This window comes from Gigantopelta aegis, chromosome 3 (assembly GCF_016097555.1).
Source record: "Gigantopelta aegis isolate Gae_Host chromosome 3, Gae_host_genome, whole genome shotgun sequence".
NCBI lineage: Eukaryota > Metazoa > Mollusca > Gastropoda > Neomphalida > Peltospiridae > Gigantopelta > Gigantopelta aegis.
This window is the reverse complement of record NC_054701.1, coordinates 455034-478452: the sequence shown is the minus strand read 5'-3', so window position 1 is coordinate 478452 and position 23419 is coordinate 455034. Positions and strand designations below refer to the sequence as shown.

General features: G+C 37.8%; 2 protein-coding genes across 2 annotated transcripts in view; both read left to right on the top strand.

Moving 5' to 3' along the window:
• Positions 1-23419, top strand: part of LOC121367335 (QRFP-like peptide receptor) — a 68647-nt gene that overhangs the window by 43576 nt on the left and 1652 nt on the right. Inside the window, exon 2 of the mRNA XM_041491437.1 lies at positions 22226-22615. Coding sequence (XP_041347371.1) covers positions 22273-22615 — 343 coding nt within the window. The 5' untranslated portion in view covers positions 22226-22272. The remainder of the gene's footprint in view (positions 1-22225; positions 22616-23419) is intronic.
• LOC121367337 lies at positions 13190-15936 on the top strand. Its single transcript, XM_041491440.1, is given in 1 exon segment — positions 13190-15936. A coding segment is annotated over 1 exon segment (1071 nt). The 5' UTR covers positions 13190-13390; the 3' UTR covers positions 14462-15936.

Genomic DNA, 23419 nt, shown 5'->3' with positions numbered 1-23419 from the left:
GAGAGAGAGAGAGAGAGAGAGAGAGAGAGAGAGAGAGAGAGAGAGAGACTGTAACTAGATATTTGAAATGCTTTGGGACAGAAAACTGTGACAGTAGCAGACCAACCAGGACAGTGTCTTTAAGCACGCACTCCACTCCTTTTTATTTACGCTTATTTGGCATCGGACATACAGATAATGAGAGATGAAACTCGCTGCCGCCGATTTCTATTTTCAATTAGCAGCAAGGGATCCCTATATGCGCCATCCCACGGGCATGGTAGTACATACCCCGGCCTTTTTCGCACCAGTTGTAAAGAACTGGCTAGGACGAGTAATACTCCAATGGGCCCACCGACGGTGATCGATCCTAGACCGATCACGCATCATGCCAGCGCTTTACTACTCGGCTACATCCCGTCTTCTTGCATAGTGATATACAAGCAAAGACAACCGTTTTTTAAGTGAAGTTGTGTATTACAAAAGCCAACTCTCGATATATGATACATGACAAATAATGATTGGTAGTAATAAATTACTCTAATACAACTAGCATATAAAAGCCAATCTTTCACTGGTTAATGTTCGTGTTAAATCGGACGATTTATGTAGGCCATTAGTGTCATGGACAACCAGGATTTAACGCCATCAAACGTGGTGTATGGTGTTTTCGTTAAGGGTCTTAATTTCGCGTCTGCCATTTTAGATACAAATAATTTGCAAACAAATTTCTGTCGTGAAGTGAAAATGATAGCAATTATTTATTTCGTCATTTTAATTTTTAACATTTCGTTAGCGCCACTGAACAGCCACCCATCTCAAGTACGGTCCGGTCACTGATCTATCGCAGATGTCAATTCGAACATGTGAGTTGTCGCCTGCTCTCCCAGTCTGTGGTTTCAACATGGCGCAGGCAGGTTCGTTAGGATTAAGTTTATCGCAGTCTGCATCTGTTACTACATCATTTTTCGTGCTGGGGTGTCGTTAAACATTCATTCATTCATTCTGTTACTACATCTGTTTTGTGACACACGTATTCATAGAATGGATGTTGCTATGATAAGAAACGAGAATAGGCCATTTTAAAGATTTTTATAGGAGTTCTTTAATACAACATATAATATAATGTTACTGATAGTCCTAATGGGTATAGTATTAGAATAGGGATAATAACCATTGTGTTTTGTTATTAACTATAAATGTTTAACACAATTTGTTTTGTTTGTTTGTTTTGTTTGTTTGTTGTTGTTTTGTTGTTTTGTTTTGGGGTGGGGGTTTTTGGGTGGGTTTGGGGGGTTGTGGTGTTTGGGGATGTTTGTTTGTTGTTGTAGTTTTTGCGTTAAATCGTTATACATGTAGTTAACAACGAAACACTGTGATATTATCCACCCTAAATAAAGTTTGTTTTGGAGCACATTGATTAATTAATCATCGGTTATTCTGAATCGTGATCAGAGGAAGCCTGTTACATTTTTCCTAATGCAGGAAGGGATCTTTTATATACACTTTCCCACAGACAGGAAAGCACATACCACGATTTTTGACCAGTTGTGGTGCTCTGGTTGGAACGAGAACCCCCTAAATGCATGCTAGTATTTCGTGGACTAGGCACAAGTACTAATAGCAGAAAGGCCTGTACATTTTACCACGAGTACTAATAGGAGAAAGGCCTGTTCATTTTACCACGAGTACTAATAGCAGAAAGGCCTGTACATTTTACCACGAGTACTAATAGGAGAAAGGCCTGTTCATTTTACCACGAGTACTAATAGGAGAAAGGCCTGTACATTTTACCACGAGTACCAATAGGAGAAAGGCCTGTTCATTTTACCACGAGTACTAATAGGAGAAAGGCCTGTTCATTTTACCACGAGTACTAATAGCAGAAAAGGCATGTTCATTTTACCACGAGTATTAATAGCAGAAAAGGCATGTTCATTTTACCACGAGTACTAATAGGAGAAAGGCCTGTTCATTTTACCACGAGTACTAATAGCAGAAAGGCCTGTTCATTTTGCCACGAGTACTAATAGGAGAAAGGCCTGTTAATTTTACCACAACTGAACATTTGGCACCTCACATCTAATCTACCTGCAAGAAAATGGGGGTCACGTATCATTTAAGAGATTTAATTAATGTTTTTAATAGCAACCGTCATTTTTGCTGAAAATTGCACTTCCATTTTTGGGGGTACCCCGCATTAGTTTCAACCTCTGGTATATACTACATAACAACTGTATGACAAATAAAAGTGTATTTATTTATTGTCAATGAACAATAGTATTTGCACAAATAATCAATGTCACATATTACTACCAATCACACCCACAGCTGCTTTTACTCCGTAAATATTTGACCGGTGCACGTCGAACTCTGACACGGAACTCTCTTCTTTGGTACTATGCAACCTGCTTGTTTCAGTCGACATCCGGGGCCTAGCTTGGGGTTTACGTCATCATACACTGTAACACACCATCTGTAGGCGAAATTACGTCACGACTTATCGCTAGCTGCCACGTCCCTTCTTTGAACTGAGCCAAGGAGATAACCTGTTTGTTTCAGTCGACATCCGGGGCCTAGCTTGGGGTTTACGTCATCATACACTGTAACACACAATCTGTAGGCGAAATTACGTCACGACTTATCGCTACCTGCCACGTCCCTTCTTTGAACTGAGCCAAGGAGATAACCGGTTTGTTTCAGTCGACATCCGGGGCCTAGCTTAGGGTTTACGTCATCATACACTATAGCACGCTATCTGTAGGCGAGATTACGTCACGACTTATCGCTAGCTGCCACGTCCCTTCTTTGAACTGAGCCAAGGAGATAATCTGCTTGTTTCAGTCGACATCCGGGGCCTAGCTTAGGGTTTACGTCATCATACACTATAGCACGCCATCTGTAGGCGAGATTACGTCACGACTTATCGCTAGCTGCCACGTCCTTTCTTTGAACTGAGCCAAGGAGATAACCTGCTTGTTTCAGTCGACATCCGGGGCCTACACTGTACGTACAAATTATAATCCGTACGTACAATTTATAATCCGCACGTACGATTTATAATTCGTACGTACAAATTAGTTAATCAGTACGTAAGAATTTTAATCCGTACGTACGATTTAGTTAATTCGTACGTACGGTTTAGTTAATCTGTACGTACGATTTAACTGAACCGTACGTACGATTTAGTTAAACCGTACATAACGTTGGAACTCTTCTGTACCGAAGACAAGCTGAAAATCATGGACGCTGTGGTGCGCTGCCTGCGTGATAGGGATCTGTCTTCTGAACACCTCGAGAAGATCAAGGTTGATCGGGTATGTATAATTAGTAGCATTTTCATGTTTCCTGATTTAGTGAAAGCACAATTATTGCAATGATGAAAACTATTCAAAATTAGTGGATCACAGATAGGCTAGAGGCAAGCACGCATAGGCTACCACTCAACAGCCACTGGTAAAATGCCGGGGTCTGTAGATTGACACGAAACTATCATAAGAAAATGGATTATTATTAACCTGAAATTCATAACAATCATATTTATATCCAATTTTTCATTCACTTAATTATCTTAGTTCGATCAGTTTACGACAGCAAGCGTTTTGAAATATGGCGTCAATTACGGTCGAAGGTCCTCTTCTCGCGTCCTGTTGTCTTTTCATGTCCATGGCAGAAATGGCGATATCAGACGTACTACCAATATTGCGTGAATTGCCGTTGCCAGCGTAGAGGTCAATTGGTACTTTGTAACTACATGATCATCGAAATGCGTTATAAACAAGAAAATAAGAATATTAATAAATGATTAAACACTTGAAAATGTACCACTTTTCACTAATCTAAAATTTCCGATTCCACAATGAGTCACGAATAAATAAAAAAAAACCCAACAAAACAAAACAATATTAATTCATCATTAAAGTCCTGCAGCAGGTCTGGTAATGCGAGTTTTAGGTCACTTCACTGTTCGTTGTTTAGCCTTAGTCCTCTTTCTTCTATTCTTTTGAGAACTGCATTCAAGCGTCTATCAGCAGGGGCCACCAAAAGTCAAGTATACCGGGGCCGGAAGGATAATATTTGTGATTAGGGTTAAATTGCCCAACTTCAAACGAATGTTGCCAATAGAACGGGTTCTCGTTGGCACTAACAACATACACCATTGCGAACATACATTATATAAGCATTTATTTTCACTCCAAAATTGAGAACATTTCCGTCTCAGTGTTTTGCTATATGACCGCATGTGGCTGTAGTACCGGTCCGAACAGGTGGTTCATTAACCGATTCACTCCGGCTGTCACTTGCGCTATATACCCATGCCCCAAAAGGTCGATGCACAATATTACAAAATAACATGGGCAAAATACAGTCAGAAGGCTTACCATTAAACACACATATTGTTTTAATTCTTCACCATTTCCTAGAAGTGAATATGTGAACCATAACGTGTCACAATTAGGAACTATAGTGGACCGTAATCAATCAACTCTCACCCGGAAGTGATCTGTGTAGTGAGACCTAAGATGACATTTTCTAAAGTTAGCCCAAACAATATGGCGGCAATTTCAAAATGGCCGCTAATTAATCATTGAAGTTACAGGGTGCGCTCCTTTCACCTCTCCTGGACATGTTCCAACTGTTCTGTCCTGGACAGCGAAAGGAACGATTTTGGAACAGGAAGTTACTTCAACAACATGGCTGCCTCTATTGTTGTGGTCAAGCATTCGATCGTTTCAATTATTAAACATAAAATAAACGCTTTAACTTACACACTACAGTAAATCAGAATAACGATGTCGCCTCTTTGACTGGTGGTTATGTTGTTTAACTAGTCCTTGTAATTTTTATACCTGCATTTGGCTAGCTAATTAGTAATTTGTACTTTCCTAAAACACAAACCTTGCATTGTCCACCATTTTGTCTTCCGGCTGCACCACGTCGTCGTCTGGCAGAGGCGGAGTAAGTCCTGGACAGTGTTCCCGTTCACTCCATTGCTGTGCGGAGTACTCTGGCTCTCCAGGAGAGTGAAAGGAGCGCACCCATTATGTCTTCCGAAATATAATCCGTAACCTTTGCTTTTTAATGTGAATACATTCTTTAAGATTGTTTTCGATACAGAAAGATCACAAATATTTCTTAAAAAGCCGACTCAATGGCAGCTTTTGGCATTAGAATTAAGGAATAACCCTACTGTGTTTTCCGATTTGCGGACGTATATCGGTGGTTTTATTCTCGCAAATTTAGTTTTATTGGCGACGCGTTAGCGGAGCCAATAAAACGGTAAATTTGCGACTGGTTGATTTTAAATAGGAAATTATCATTTTTTGTAAGAATAAGCATATAAACGTTACCAGCTGGTGACGTCATTAGGGGCCATTCAAATATTACGTAACGTTTAGGGGGTGGGGGTGTAAGTCCAAGCGTTATGTGTCGTTACAAGGGGTGGGGTGTATTGAACAGCGTTACGTAACACAATTTTGTTTTCTCTTAAACGTGCCATGCCATGATAATAATATATAATGTAGTTTTTTAGAGGTAAATGTAAACTCAAAATATTTCTTTGTCAACCATGATGGTGATCAATTAAAATGGCGGGTTTTTTTCATCGTACAGCAATACGTCACTTTAATGACGTCATCGTAGTACATATAAGAATTGTTTCTCATTTTTTAGGAATTTATCGATGTATACTTAACTCCAAAAGAAACGCGAATACGTAGATTGGAGGTTTTGAGTGCACTCATTGAAATACGTCCCAAAGTTCTTAAAATAATCGTTTCTATGAAAAACTTAAACAATTCGTAAAGATGAGATTTCATGTTATTGACATGTTAAAAATCGAGGTCGCATTGTCATTTGAAATGTCAAGGCCATGGCGCTTCTTCAATGGCGTCACATGCCACTCAAACATGTCCACTAATAGCGGGTGTGTCCGCCATTGCTGGCCATGACCGCCGCACACCTCCTACCCATGGAGAGGAAGAGGTTCCTGATGAAGGCCCTGGGCACGTTGTTGTAGGTGTCCACGACGGCCTGGCGGAGCTGCTGCTGTGTCACCACGGGAGCAGGGCGTTGGTTCATTATGCGCTGAACCTCGTCCCACAAGTGCTCGATGGGGTTCAGATCCGGGCTTAAAGCTGGCCAGTCCATTGTGATGATGTTGTGCTGTGCCAGGAATGCCTGGGTGGCCCGTGCCGTGTGTGGCCTGGCGTTGTCGTGCTGGTAAACCATCTGACGGTGACCCGCGAAAAAAGGCACCACCACAGGCGTGAGCACTTCGTCGATGTAGCGCTGTGCTGTGACGCCCCTGCCGCGTCCTCGGCCGTTGTTGTCGAAGATGACAGGTTGTACACGACGTCCCCAGGATATGGCACCCCACAGCATGACGGAAGGCCCTCCCCAACGGTCCCTCTCCATAACATACGCATCTGTGAAGCGCTCACCTCGACGCCTCCACACCCTCATACGACCGTCGGCCCTATCTAAGCAGTAGCGGCTTTCGTCGGAGAAGACGATGTTCTGCCACTGTCGGTTACGCCACTGTCGATGCAGAACAGCCCAGTTGTGTCGTGCAAGGCGGTGTCGCTGTGTGAGACGTTGTCCAATGTACGGTCGACGACAATTCAGATGGATGGCGATCAGACGACGTCGTACCGTGGTGTAGGAAACGGGGCGGTTGTGGGTTCCCACTGTCTGCCGGGCTGTTGTGGTGGCTGGTACGAACCGATCACGCATGTGAGTTCGGACGATGTAACGGTCCTGGCGCTGTGACGTCACTCTGGGACGGCCGCTACGTGGACGGTCGACGACGTTGTTGTTCTGTAGAAATCGGTCTATGAGACGGTAAATTGTCGAGACATGGACACCGTAAGCACGTGCAACCTGCCTGGCATCCATTCCGGCCTCCAAATTCCCCAAAGCTCTATGTCTGGAATCAGCGTTAAGTCGTGGCATCGTTGTATCGCTACTCGTAAAATGAGTTGAACATTGCTGTCTGGCGTTTCTTTTATACCCAGGCCTGGTAGTGTTTCACGTGCAATTCGCATCTTTCATGATCCACCCGTTTTGCATTCCAGATCGATTTTGGTCGTCAATTTCAGCACGTGCGTGACGTCACACTGTACTCGTTTTTTTCATGCGTTATGTGGAATTGGATACGCTGACAAGATGGCTATTGGTCAACTTAATCGATTTGTACATAGTTTATTCAAATGTGGGTTTTTTAATATTTTAAAATGTTCGCGTTTCTTTTGGAGTTAAGTATATAAAAGTGACAAATGGTATAAAATCGCGTAGCGTAGCGAAGCGATTTTATACTACATTTGTGACTTTTATACATCGATAAATTCCTAAAAAATGAGAAACAATTCTTATAATTACAAACAGTACAAGAAGTGTACCTTAAAATACTCAAAAATAATTTCTTTCGTTCTTACCGTCAACCATGTTCTGTAAATAAGCGTAGGAATACATGTATACATACTATTGGAAATTGTCCGCTAAAAATAAAAATAAGTATTGAATCAACAAAAACAGTGTATATATCTTTATTATAACTTCTTTTTAAAAAATGAAACAATTTCATGTGCAGATTTGTCTTGTTTTTTTCTATCGCAAAGTGACCTTGATATTAACTTTTGTTTCCGTGTAGTGACTGTTGGTGTTGTGCGGTTATTTCGATCTTGGTCTTCCGTGATGACGTATTTTTATGAGGTTTATGGAAGGATAACACTTGGTTTTTTAGTGACGTCAGCCAATCAGAATACAGTAAATCGTATAAATTCGGAAAGTTTGTAATTATATGGGTATAAATAAACATTGCCACGTTGCTTTGTCTGTGTGTTGGGGGGGGGGGGGGGGGTATCTCCGAGCGTTACGTAATATTTTAGGGGGTGTATGGTCTAGCGTTACGGGGCGTTACAAGGAGGAGGGTGGGTGTCTAATTTTGACAAAAAAAAGCGTTACGTAATATTTGAACGGCCCCTTAAGCATCCCATTAACAGACGATGGGTGGTCGAACAGTTAGCGGCTCTAACATAGTTGTATAATTTGACATATTTAATCAGCTCTCGTGTTTAGATAATGACTAATAAAGAATAACATGTTCATTTCTGACATAAAAACGCCTCAGTATTTAACGACTTATGTACGTAAAATGAATTCTACAGAAAGTGTCTTCATGACGTCATTACAAAACAACCCTGTTCTTTGCTTAAGCTATGACGTATTTCTGCCAGAAAATTTGCGACCGATATAACGGTGATTTTACCACTTGAAATATTTAGTAGAGATCCAGTCAGATTCGTTCTTACAAATGTGTTGAATTAGAATCTATAATATATTGTGTATTAATAAAGGTTTGATTTTGTAACTTGTTTTTTTTTTAAATGATTAATAAGTTTTAAATGTATCTTAGGGATGTAGATTTCATGAAAATATAAGATTACATTTTCTAAAGCTGGTCCAAACAATTTCCAATGATTACTTGAAATTTATATACCCTGAATTCCTACTCTTAGGAAGATGACTTTTAGTGTCAAACCCCTGGTTTATGGTAACATCATTGACAGTTTGTTTTACAGTTAGATATATAGAATAAAAATATTCAAAATGACCTCTTTTTTCAATAAAATATATTGTTAAAATTGTGTAACGTTTTGATAGTTACTAAGTATCAGTTGGTTGGTCATTTTCATATTTTTATAGCTGTCAAATAAAATTGAAAGAGGACTACCTTATGTCATGACCAGCATATTTATGCAATGCAAATTTGTTCTACCCAAGAAATATTCTTGGATGTCAAGGGCACCAATGAGAATATTGATTCTTGATCCGTTCAATGTTGGTGATCTTACAAAGCATCGACACTGTAGAAAACCCCAGATAAGACCAGCAGAACCGCACTTTCAGTCCATCATCTACAGCTGGATAAGTCAAGTGTTTTTAAAAACGTAATGAAATGCAAGACACATTGACATGACTGAAACAGTCTACCGCATAGCATGATAAGACTAGAACCGCACTTTCAGTCCATCATCTACAGCTGGATAAGTCAAGTGTTTTTAAAAAGGTAATGAAATGCAAGACACATTGACATGACTGAAACAGTCTACCGCATAGCATGATAAGACTAGAACCGCACTTTCAGTCCATCATCTACAGCTGGATAAGTCAAGAGTTTTAAAAAAACGTAATGAAATGCAAGACACATTGACATGACTGAAACAGTCTACCGCATAGCATGATAAGACTAGAACCGCACTTTCAGTCCATCATCTACAGCTGGATAAGTCAAGTATTTCTAAAAAGGTAATGAAATGCAAGACACATTGACATGACTGAAACAGTCTACTGCATAGCATGATAAGACCAGCAGAACCGCACTTTCAGTCCATCATCTACAGCTGGATAAGTCAAGTGTTTTTTTTAAAAAAGGTAATGAAATGCAAGGCACATTGACATGACTGAAACAGTCTACCGCATAGCATGATAAGACTAGAACCGCACTTTCAGTCCATCATCTACAGCTGGATAAGTCAAGTGTTTTTAAAAAGGTAATGAAATGCAAGACACATTGACATGACTGAAACAGTCTACCGCATAGCATGATAAGACTAGAACCGCACTTTCAGTCCATCATCTACAGCTGGATAAGTCAAGTGTTTTTAAAAAGGTAATGAAATGCAAGACACATTGACATGACTGAAACAGTCTACCGCATAGCATGATAAGATGTGCTCCATAACAGACATTATTTACAGTTGGATAAGTCAAGGGTTTTTAAAACGTAACTGCTAGACACTGACATGACTGAAACAGTCTACCCTTACATAGATTCAATATTCCATTCAGCTCCATCATAACTTTCCATATAGATCATAAGACGACATGTACAACACCAAAATTATCGTTCTAAGTTTATTAATACACAATTTATTATTGATTTTAATGCAAAAAGTCGCCATTTTAATCTGCCATTTTGAATATGTGTGATCATTCTAACCTTTCTTTATCAAAACCGTTCATAAGGAACTTACTCACCTCCAAAACCGTTCATAAGGAACTTACTCACCTCCAAAACCGTTCATAAGGAACTTACTCACCTCCAAAACCGATCATAAGGAACTTACTCACCTCCAAAACCGTTCATAAGGAACTTACTCACCTCCAAAATCGATCATAAGGAACTTACTCACCTCCAAAACCCATTTTCATAAGGATCTCTAACCTCACTTTCCAAAACCGATCATAAGGAACTTACTCACCTCCAAAACCGTTCATAAGGAACTTACTCACCTCCAAAACCGTTCATAAGGAACTTACTCACCTCCAAAACCGTTCATAAGGAACTTACTCACCTCCAAAACCGATCATAAGGAACTTACTCACCTCCAGCACCAGAGGTTTGACACTAAACTCGTCTTCCTAGAGGTTATATTCCCGGAGATATAACATTCCAATGATAAACTGGCGACAGTTTTGAAAATAGTTGCCATCTTGTTTGGACTAACTTTAAAAAAGGCCATCTTATATTTTTATGAACTCTACGTCCCTTAAAGATTAATTTTATACTTATTAATGATCAAACACTGAGTTAAACCATCAAAACTGTCATTTTAAAGTTTATTAATAGACAGTTTATTATAGATTTTTATTCACAAAGACGGTATTTTAGTCAACCTTTTCGAACATTTGTGATCTTTTTTATCCGATTCTATCAAAACATACTCACCTTCAAAACCAGAGTTTTGACATTAAAATTGTCTTCCTAAGGGCTATTTGTCAAGAGATATAAAACTCTAATGATAAACTGGCGACCATTTTGAAAATAGCCGCCATCTTGTTTGGACTAACTTTAGAAATTGTCATCTTATATTTTTATGAACTTTATATCGCTAATATTAATTTCATACTTATATATTATTAAAAACTAAATTACAACATCAAAGCTGTCTTTCTTTGATTACTACAAGGAAGAAGGAAATGTTTTATTTAACGACGCACTCAACACATTTTATTTACGGTTATATGGCATCGGACCACACAGATATTGAGAGAGGAAACTCGCTGTCGCCACTTCATGGGCAACTCTTTTCGATTAGCAGCAAGGGATCTTTTATATGCACCATTCCACAGGCAGGGTAACACATACCACAGCCTTTGATATACCAGTCGTGGTGCACTGGCTGGAGCGAGAAATGGTCCAACTGGCCCACTGACGGGGATCGATCCCAGACCGACCGCACATCAACTTTGATTACTAATACACAATTTATTATAGCTTTTAATGCAAAAAGCGGCCATTTTAGTCGGACATTTTGAATATTTGTTATCCTTTATACCTGATAATATCAAAACAAATATTGAGGAACTTACTCACCTTCAAAACCAGAGATTTGACACTAAAATTCGCTTCCTGAAGGGATATATTTAAGGATATATAAAATTCTAATAACATATTGGCTGCAATTTTGAAATGGCCGCCAGCTTGTTCGCACAACTTTCGAAATAGTCATCTTATATTTTCATGAACTGCACAGCTCATAGATCATGTATAGCCATAGTGACAAATGGTATCCTTCCGGGCCCGGTTGCTAAAATAAATAAGGCCCTTTTTCAGCCTGTGCTACAGGACTACATGTATGAGTGAAGTTCGTTTGGATGTTGATTCAAAGTGGAAGGAAATGATGTCAATAAAACGTTGGGGGGGGGGGGGGGGGGGGGGGTGTGTGTCAAATGTCAAATAGCTAAATTTGCAAATGGCTCAATTACTCTTTTATCATATAACGACCGCCAGTAAATGGTAATAATGATATTTTGTATTTATTGTATTATGACTATAAAATATTAGCATTTATGGAGGTTATAGTCTGATAAAAGAGAGCAAAATTAATAATTTATATTTTAAAGAAAAGGCAATGATATGTATAAATACTCATTACATTGTTAAACGAACACAAACACACACACACAAACACACACACACAGACACACAGACACACACACACACACACACACACACATACACACACACACACACACACACAGACACACACACAGACACACACACACGCACACAGACACAGACACACACACACACACACACACATTTTTAACCTATTGGGGAATCAATTAACAATGTTTCAAACAGGTACGTAATGGTATAAATGATTACATAATTGAATATGTACTATATTATACATCTGTATCATTAAGTACTATATTATACATCTGTATCATTAAAAGCATTTTAATTTTTTTATTATTATTTAACCAGGAATGAACGACTTGCAAAACTCTTTTTGTTTGAGAAAATATTAATTCTCGTACGAAATGATAGCTCACGGAAAAGTGAAAAATATCCTCCTGTTATTCAGATCTGTTCCGGTTCGGGATTTACCAACACCCTTTCAAACTGTGGTATTGAATGCAAAGAATGCGTTTTGTGTTTACATGCATGTCACCATTATTTGCAATAACTTTAAAAATAACTATGCCACTCTTTTTCAGATTGACATCAATGCTGTTATGCTGATGAATGACACTGAGTTGGAGGAGTACGTACCCGCGTTTGGTGACCGAATTCATCTAAGAGAATTCTGCCAAACACAGTCACTATCAAAGAAAGATGTTTTGTTCAATCGTTTAAGGAGGAGAATGAACTTTGGTCATGGAGACAGTAGATCAGTTGATTTTAATAATGGAAATCGAACAAGGAGTCAAAATTTAAGAGGAAATACGAATGCAAAGAAACTTACTAGGAAACTTGAATTAGGATGGATACATAATGGCAAGCAAGTTAGGAGTGTGAATGGAGGGTGTAGCCGAAAAGTTGAAATCTCAAGAGAATCGAAAAAAAGAAGATATTTTGGCCATGGCAAAAGATTTATTCTTCCCCAAGGGAAATCAAAGAAAGGTCTTCATTGAATGTCGATTTACTTGACTGTGCTCAAACAGAATTTCCAGATGATGTTTCTATTTCAACATTGTATGAGACTATCAAAATAGGTATTTTGAGATTCTACTTGTGTACTACTCCAAAACATTCTTTTCAAGAAGAAACGAGTTCCAATGATGGTCATTCCTCAATATTTAAGACGCCTGAAACGGAATCAGATTCAGGAATACAAGGGAGATCTTTTGCAGATATGGACGTCGTAACAAGTAATTTAGATGTGTCACCATCTAAAAAGCAGCATATGACCAAAATCCCACATTGTGGCAAATAAAATCCAGTAATGAACTGTCATCAACAGTGCTAACACTGGAAAACGAAAACACCGCTGGCCGTTTTTATAGTATTTTAGACTTTGAACCTTCGCAACCAATTGTACTACCAAAAGAGCAAACTACCTCAAGCCCCCAGGACTTGATTGCTTCAGAGGTTCCTACCTTGGTGGATGATGCTGAAATGTTTTCAGGCATTGGATCACCAGAGACACCTTCACCAAGAGGACCAACCCCGCCTCCTGTTGATGTGAAAGCACCAATATCTTTACGTGTACACCGTGTGAAAATCATGGAGGATCTCATTTCTCATTTCAAAAATCCTGCCGTTATAGAGACACAAATACAATTTATGTTTGTGAACGAAGAAGGTGCTGACCAATCAGGTGTTTCTAGAGATGCATATTATTCTTTCTGGGTGGAATTTTTCTCGCGAAGTGCCGAAGGAGAAGATGCTAGAGTTCCAGCATTAAATGCACACTGGCAGGCTGATGAATGGAGAGAAGTAGGAAGAATTCTACTCAAGGGGTTCTTGGATCATAATATTTTCCCACTTCAATTAGCGCCAGCATTTACAAATGCTGTTGTTTTTGGTGAGCACTCGATTTCACCAGGAATACTGATGGAATCCTGTTTGCTATACCTTAACAAACCAGACCGAGATTTGGTCACATCAGCCATTGATGGGTCTCTTTCAAATGATGACACCGAGGAGCTAATTGATGTATTGGATAGATTGGGATGTAAGCATATCCCAAGTCAAAATATGATGCGAGGCACTTTCCTCCAGATCGTTCACAAAGAATTGATTCAAAAGCCAAAATACGCCTTGGAGAAAATAGCAGAAGTATCAATAGTTAAGCTTGTGGAATAAATCCCAAATATGCAAGCCATGGAAACAATGTATGAAGAAAAAACACCGACTGTTCGAAAAGTGTTAAAGATGATTCGGGCAAACCCAGCAACACAAGCTGAAAACGAAAGTTTGAAGTTCTTTCAACAGTATATTAAGTCCCAACAAGACCTCACTGCTTTGCGAAAACTTCTGCGGTTTCTTACGGGAACAGATGTAATATGCATTGAAAAGATAGACATCAGTTTTTCGACACTGGATGGTTTAGTAAGACGCCCTGTTGCTCACACGTGTGGACCTTATCTTGAACTGCCATCAACGTACCAATCATACCCTGAATTGAGATGCGAATTTAATAACATTTTGAATAACCCATCTTGTATGGAAATGGGCATAGCCTAAAATTGACGATTGCACGTACATAACATGTTGGAACATGTTTCTTCATTTGAACTTTGATATTATTACTACAAAATGCCTTTGGTAACTTTAAAAGTAAAACTCATTTATATGTTTTGTTACTTGAATATGTTGCAAGCTCGATACAGGATACGCTTTCATTTAATTATTGCTATATCATTTAAGATACTTTTCATGTACCAAAATATCATTCAATTTTGTTTCAAATATTTAAAAAATGATGGATAGCTAGTATTGTACATTGGTTTAATTATGGACGGATGCTTCTAGGATTTAACACTCGCATTTATGTTAACTGATGTGCATTGAACTTTAGCCCATCGCTGTTTATATGGGTGTCATACTGCATAGGAAAATGGAGTCATTTTAACTGTGCTTATAACTTGTGTTAAGTATGTGACGGTATTTGTGTTTGCTTACGTAGTTTAACATATGGAATGTATATTTTCACTTCTGCTGAATGTTACCGATTTGGGTTGATCCATCATATTACGCCTCCTATACCATGTTCAGCGTGGAATTTCACAACAGTTACCTTTTTATGATGATAAATGATAATACATAGATCGTACATTTAGTGTTATTTTCTGCATACCATGTTAGATACAGATTACAGAATTCCACTGACGTTAAATTACCGATGTACTTTTGATTTTTGATTCTACACCACTTTCAATGTAGAATTTTAGTTACTTTTAATTTAAGCTTGGCTGGTAACATTACCAATATTTTGTTGGGCTGATTAACCCAAGGAACTTGAGAGTTCGTTGTATATATCCAAATTACTTTTTTTTGAGATTGTTGAAATACCATGCTCATTTATAATCCGTCCCAGCATTACAAAAACGTCACCCAGTTTGACTTGATGTAAGAAAAAAATGTAAAAGCATTTTTGAAATAAGAAAAATACACTATTTTTGTGTTGGATTGAAACAATAATGATCAACAAATTAATAACAAAATACACTATTTTTGTGTTGGATTGAAACAATAATGGTTAACAAATTAATAACAAAATACACTATTTTTGTGTTGGATTGAAACAATAATGATTAACAAATTAATAACAATATAATACTTACAAATAATCTGAAAATACACCTCGTGGCGTTTCGACTGCCATCAGTTATCCCCTTGCTATGACGTATAACTGATGAACGCTATGAGTTGTAATTTCAGATTATTTTTAAATACTATATTGTTATTAATTTGTTAACAGGGGTGTTTTTTTTTCAATCACAACACACAACTAGTGTATTTTGTTTATTAAAAAAAAATGTGTTTACGGTTGTTGTTGTTTTTCTTACGTCAAGTCAAACTAAATTATGTACAAAAACGCTTTTTCAAAATGCACGGATTATAAGTGCATGTATGCTCTTTGAGTTTGAATTAGCAAGATTCGTTGAAATGCATTATGCTCAATGTTTTTAGTTCAAAAAATAAAAATATATATCAATAAGCAACCATATCTTTGTTTTATAGTCCAAAATACGATCATGATTACTAAGGTTTCACTACACAGATCACTTCCGGGTGAGAGTTCATTGATCCACTATAGTTCCTAATTGTGACACAAGTTATGGTTCACATATTCACTTCTAGGAAATGGTGAAGAATTAAAACAATATGTATGTTTAATGGTAAGTATTCTGGCTGTATTTTGCCCATGCTATTTTGTAATATTTTGCATTAACCTTTTGCGACATGGGTGTATAGCGCAAGAGACATCCGGAGTGAATCGGTTAATGAACCACCTGTTCGGTACTACAGCCAGATGCGGTCATATAGCAAAAAAACAGAGACGGAAAAGGTTCTCAATTTTGGAGTGAAAATAAATGCTTATATAATGTATGTTCACAGTGGTGTGTGTTGTTAGTGCCAACGAGAACTCGTTCTATTTGCAATCTTCATTTGAAGTTGGGTAATTTAACATGGGTTTCAATGGCAGATGACATCTGTGTAGTGAGATCTAAAGTCCTGAAAAAGTATACACTTCGAAGTTGTACTTATTACATTTGAAATTTCGTGGAGTAAAGAACTGACAACACTGCTTGCCACATTACTATATACAAATAACAGACATAACTCGTTTAACGTGCCTATATCCAATTAAGGTTCAGACATGTCCGCCCTGGCCCAATCGCTGGCATGGTAACAGGCATAATAAACATCAAATGTCTTTTGGATGACAAATAATTATATTGACAATATAATACAGGCAAAATCTTTAAACAGACTGTACTACACAACATTACACATGACAGTTGCCACCAGCTGTAGTTTCACTTTTGTGTTAATACAGTTTGTAATGTTTCATTCATATAAGGCAACTTATATTTCTCTTACACATGTATGTGTATATTGTAACAGGTCATCTTAAAGTCTGATGTACTAACCAAAAACTTCTAGTAGATTATGAGTAGGATTTCACTTCATCCCAAAGATGTTAACATGTTTTGCACAATTACATGTATGTTCATCTTTTTTCAAGCATTATCATAGACTGTGATGAATACTTTCTCGCAGGAAGTTATACAATTCGGCACCTTCTAAGGCATCTGTCGGAGGACTTCGGTGATTTTCATGCATCAGGATATTGCATATTTCCAAGACAGTTTTGTCACAAGGGTATGGACTTTCGGGGTGCATTTGTTTTTGCAACTGTATACAGCGCGTGGTTGTACACGACATAGGTGATGTTGTGCATCACACAGATGAGGCAGGTGGTACATTGTAATCAGCCGTCCACTTGGCGTACTTTGGTATTGACGTCGGCGTATCCGATGGGTATTCCATACATCAACAACAGCATCCAGTTCATCCTATGAAAAAATATGTTATCTCAATTTATTGGTGTACTTTGCAAACACATTTAGCAATGTTGATATTCTAAACTACATAAAGTAAATATAGAAATATATATCAAAAGAAGAAACGCAACACCCACATATATATATATATATATATATATGTTATGTGGTGTTATATATATATATATGATATATATCGGGATAAGACGAGTCCGAGATGTTTGACAAATATTGACTTGAACGTTTATTTCAAGGAGCATACCGTCGGCGAAATGACAAGACAGTCCTGAAATATTGACTTGACGCTTTTTATTTCAAGGAGCATAGGTACCGTAACTACACTTTTGGCGAGAAATCACTTTTTGGAATTTCCAGAGTTAGAATGTTCATATTCTGCTTTTGTCAAAAGATCGTAACTATCGGCCTATTAGAAAGTGGTTGACTGTCAATTGACAAATAGTCGTATTATAACTTGTCTAAGAAACAAAATGACAAAACGTCGTATCTACATGTATAGATCTTGCCTCATTCCTTCAACCTGTGTTAAATTCTAGATCAAAATGTCGTAACTGACATTTTCAATGACATTTCAGGTGTAAAATGTCGTAACTACATTTGTAGACCTGACACCAACTATTAAGTAGTTGTCACTATTAACTGTAATATGTTCGCATAACAACGACTATAACAAAATAACGTATTTTTCGAAAAATATTCAGTTTTTTTGCTCTCCTGTAAAATTTTGAAAAGTGTAGTTACAAGGTTTTGTCATTTCGCCGACGATACGTTTAACTGTTGGATTACTTTCTGAAACTTAAACACTCATGGATTTGTGTATTAGAACTGGTCTGAAACAACACTCATGGAAATATTTGTAACAAGGTTCTAAATTCTCCATTTTTTCACATCTCCTTTTCGGTACGATTATGGAATCATGGCCCCATCAATTATTTGTCAATTAACTTGCTTATCTTGTCTTTAACTACAAGTCTGAGTTTTGGGGATTGTTTTTAGGCCACACTGTTATTATTATTTACACAGATTTATTTTAGGGTTTGATCACCATTCTTATTATTTACACCGATGTATTTCTGGGTTTGATCACCATTCTTATTATTTACACCGATGTATTTCAGGGTTTGATCACCATTCTTATTATTTACACCGATGTATTTCAGGGTTTGATCACCATTCTTATTATTTACACCGATGTATTTCAGGGTTTGATCACCATTCTATTTCAGGGTTTGATCACCATTCTTATTATTTACACCGATGTATTTCTGGGTTTGATCACCATTCTTATTATTTACACCGATGTATTTCTGGGTTTGATCACCATTCTATTTCAGGGTTTGATCACCATTCTTATTATTTACACCGATGTATTTCTGGGTTTGATCACCATTCTTATTATTTACACCGATGTATTTCAGGGTTTGATCACCATTCTTATTATTTACACCGGTGTATTTCTGGGTTTGATCACCATTCTTATTATTTACACCGATGTATTTCAGGGTTTGATCACCATTCTTATTATTTACACCGATGTATTTCAGGGTTTGATCACACCATTCAGGGTTTTATTATTTACACCGATGTATTTCAGGGTTTGATCACCATTCTTATTATTTACACCGATGTATTTCAGGGTTTGATCACCATTCTTATTATTTACACCGATGTATTTCAGGGTTTGATCACCATTCTTATTATTTACACCGATGTATTTCAGGGTTTGATCACCATTCTTATTATTTACACCGATGTATTTCAGGGTTTGATCACCATTGTATTTCAGGGTTTGATCACCATTCTATTTCAGGGTTTGATCACCATTCTTATTATTTACACCGATGTATTTCAGGGTTTGATCACCATTCTTATTATTTACACCGATGTATTTCAGGGTTTGATCACCATTCTTATTATTTACACCGATGTATTTCAGGGTTTGATCAATTAGGGTTTGATCACCATTATTATTATTTACACTATTTTCGGGTTCATGGCTATCCTTAAACATTGGATCTTGGAAGGGTGTTTGGTGGGCTTTGCCCCCCACTAATCAAACTTTAATTGTTTCTTTGCCCCCCACTAATCAAACTTTAATTGTTTCTTCTTTTTTAACCTGAATTTTGGTGTATTGGGGCAGGGTTGCTTTTAGGGCCCATTATTATTATTATTCACACTATTTTCGGGTTCGTGGCTATTCATAAACTTCGGAGCTAGGAGGGGGGTTGCCGTTGGGGGGATTTGCCCCCTCCATACTGTTCAAACTCCAATTACTTCTTTTTATCCCACAAAAAACATGCCCCACTTTTTTATAGCATCTCTACCAAAATATTCATTTTTACAGAAGATTTAGTGGCGGGGGTGGGGGGGGGGGTGGGGGGGGGGGGGGGGGGGGCACGATACTATAATCGCTCTTTAACATAATCACAACGATGCTGTAAGATTTCAAGATTGATATTAAATGTTTAAGAAGATGGAAAATACTTTACAATGATATAATCGACTTCTTCACTGTTGATCATCATTTACACGGTTCATCTTTTACACGGTTCATCATTTACACGGTAGGCCTACCTTGGAAGACGAAGTCACTTTTATAAAATAACATAAAGCAAACCTGTATAATCTGCATGAAACAAAACTGTATCAAGCTCCTGTCCAGGAAGTCACCAGCAAAAGTGTCGTTTTCCCATAGCTTGAAACAGATTCATCCAAAACTGCACTAAGTGTCTCCGTAGGAAAGACCACCAAGCCTCTATCCGTTGACTGTGGTTGCTAGATCCATATATAAACGACTTTCTCGCATATTCGTCCTCATGGTCATAGCGTAGGAAATTCTGCATGCTTCTTACATGACCGTTTTCTGTGTCCATGTCAGCTCGTATTTTTAGGACAACCCATTCTTGAGTGGACAGATGTCATAAAGTAGCTTCCAATAACAGCAGGATCACTGTTAGTCGTATATGCTGCCAACCATATGATGTGTCGTGAAAATCCATCTATGCATCCATTAATGCAAATACCATACGGTTTCAGTTTATCATAAGAATCAATATGCCAAAGAAAATCAGGACCTGGATTACAGTAGGTTATTCTCTTCAGTCGAAAGAAAACACCATTAGGATCAACAATCTGTAAGAGAAGCCTGACCGTTTCTTGACTTATAACGTACCCTGACTGGATGCATTTAAGATGCATGATTTATACCCATGTAACTGACCAGATCGTTCCATCTCCAGTTCTAAGAACAATGCAACATCCAATATATCAGAATGATATTTACGTCTAAAAAGCCCAACGGATTTCAGCATCCGTTTAAGTGTTCTTTCAGTAATAACTATTCTGTTGACTGTTGCTAAATATTCCCTAATTTCTCTGTGTGGTAGTCCAAGAGATTGATAAAACTGTATTGCATGTATGGTGTCCATTATGGTGTAGTACTGTCTCGTATTTCTGAAATCACATGTGTTTACTAAATCGTACGTACGAATTACTACATCGTACGTACGGATTATTAAAACGAACGTACGGATTGTTAAATCGTACGTACACTTTAACCAAATCGTACGTACGGATTAACCAAATCGTACATACGGGTTATAAATCGTACGTACGGGTTATATACCGTACGTACGGTTTATAACCTTGACTTTACCAAAATGATCTGGGGAAAAATAAATAAAAATAATAATAATAATAATAATATATATATATATATATATATATATATATATATATATATATATATCTGCATAAAATATTAGTGGCTGTATATTAAATGTGTTTCTGATCATTTTAATATTTATACTAGGTTAAATTTATTTTATTTCCTAAAATATGATTTTTTCGTACGTATGAAATTATTTGAAGACAAAATCCAGTTTGGGCTTCTTACAAATATTAACACTAGAAACAATTGAATAAACAGATACTGATATTCTAAACAAGAAAATATATTTAATATTGAAGTTTAATCGTAGACATATTTTATTAGTCGGAAACATCTTACAATGCAACAAACTCAGGAATGTCCCTTTAAACGTTGAATAAGGAGAAAAATACTTTTCAGTGTAAATGATCGCATGCTGGTTTCGGGGCATGGTGCAAGCTAATACTTAAAACTATATATTAATAAGAGAATAGAGGAAATGAAACCTTTTTGCGATATTGCATTACATGAATAATAATGACAAAGTCATTTCATCGCCAACGAAACAGCACGTTGGTTTGGGTGTGAAACATCGATCACGTCGTTCGGAGGACATCACGATTTCCAAATTGTTGGCTCGTGTTTCTCGTTATATCGGTGGACATCATGATTTACAACCTGTTGCCTCGTGTTTCTCATTATATCACAATTCGGAGATAACGGAGTAATGAAGTTCACACGTCATTCCGTGGACATCACGATGTCCAACCTGTTGGCTCGTGTTTCTCATTATATCACAATTCGGAGATAACGGAGTAATGAAGTTCACACGTCATTCCGTGGACATCACGATGTCCAACCTGTTGGCTCGTGTTTCTCATTATATCACAATTCGGAGATAACGGAGTAATGAAGTTCACACGTCATTCCGTGAACATCACGATGTCCAACCTGTTGGCTCGTGTTTCTCATTATATCGGTGTGGACGACAGCTATTCAACTAACAGAATACCGAGATTGAGCGGGACTTATTCTAGTATGTTGATTCCTTCTCGTTAAAATCTATTTCCATATCACCTTTAACTGCTTTAAAACGACTATTTTATTTCAACTTATTTGCTTGCTTATATCCAAATGAGGTTTAATCACGCTGTTCTGGGCACACACTTAAGCTATCTGGGCTGTTTCTCCAGGACAGTGGGTTAGTTGTTAATGATTAGTGAGAGAGAAGAGGGTGTAGTGGTCTTAAAATTTATTTTTCTATTTCAGGTATTGCTGAGGCCAAAGTGTACATCCAACTGTAGTCTAGTTTTAGAATGGAGTCTTCAACAGCTCCACTAGAAATGCATCTAACCCCCAGCCCGACTACTCCCTGGTACGACGCGGCCAACGGCAGCTCCTACAACTCCACGTTTGCCAGCCCACCGACGTACCTGACGACGTGGGTCACCCTTGCTAACGTCGTCGTCTTCAGCGTGGGCGTGTTTGGAAACACCCTGGTCATCGTGGTGCTGGCCAGGGTCAAGGAGATGAAGACGTCCACCAATTTCTGCCTCATGAATCTCAGCATCGCAGATCTGCTAGTACTCCTCATATGCCAGCCTGCGGCCATGTTGGAGTTCTATGAGCAAGAGAAATGGGTTCTGGGAGACTTCATGTGTACGTTTATGAGTTTGTTTGTTTGTTTTGTTTAACGACACCACTAGAGCACATTGATTTATTAATCATCGGCTATTGGATGTCATTCTGACATGTAGTATTAGATAGGAAACCGCAACATTTCTCCATCAGTAGTAAGGGATCTTTTAAATGCACCATCCCACAGATAGGATAGCACATACCACGACCTTTGATATACCAGTCGTGGAGCAATGGCTGGAACGAGAAATAGCCAAATGGGTCCTCCGACGGGGATCGATCCTAGACCGACCGCGCATCAAGCATGTGATTTACCTGTGAGTTTATTATGTTATATTTTAAAAATATATAAATACTTTCATTATAGCTTTTGTATTTCATTTGGCTGCTAGACGGACGGAAGATAAAACTACTGAACACATAATAACCTAGACAGCAAGTTTGGTTAATCTATACACTTATAGCACATCTGGATAACAATTTGGTTAATCTATACACTTGTAGCACATCTGGATAACAATATGGTTAATCTATACACTTGTAGCACATCTGGATAACAATTTGGTTAATCTATACACTTGTAGCACATCTGGATAACAATTTGGTTAATCTATACACTTGTAGCACATCTGGATAACAATTTGGTTAATCTATACACTTGTAGCACATCTGGATAACAATTTGGTTAATCTATACACTTGTAGCACATCTGGATAACAATTTGGTTAATCTATACACGTGTAGCACATCTGGATAACAATTTGGTTAATCTATACACTTGTAGCACATCTGGATAACAATTTGGTTAATCTATACACGTGTAGC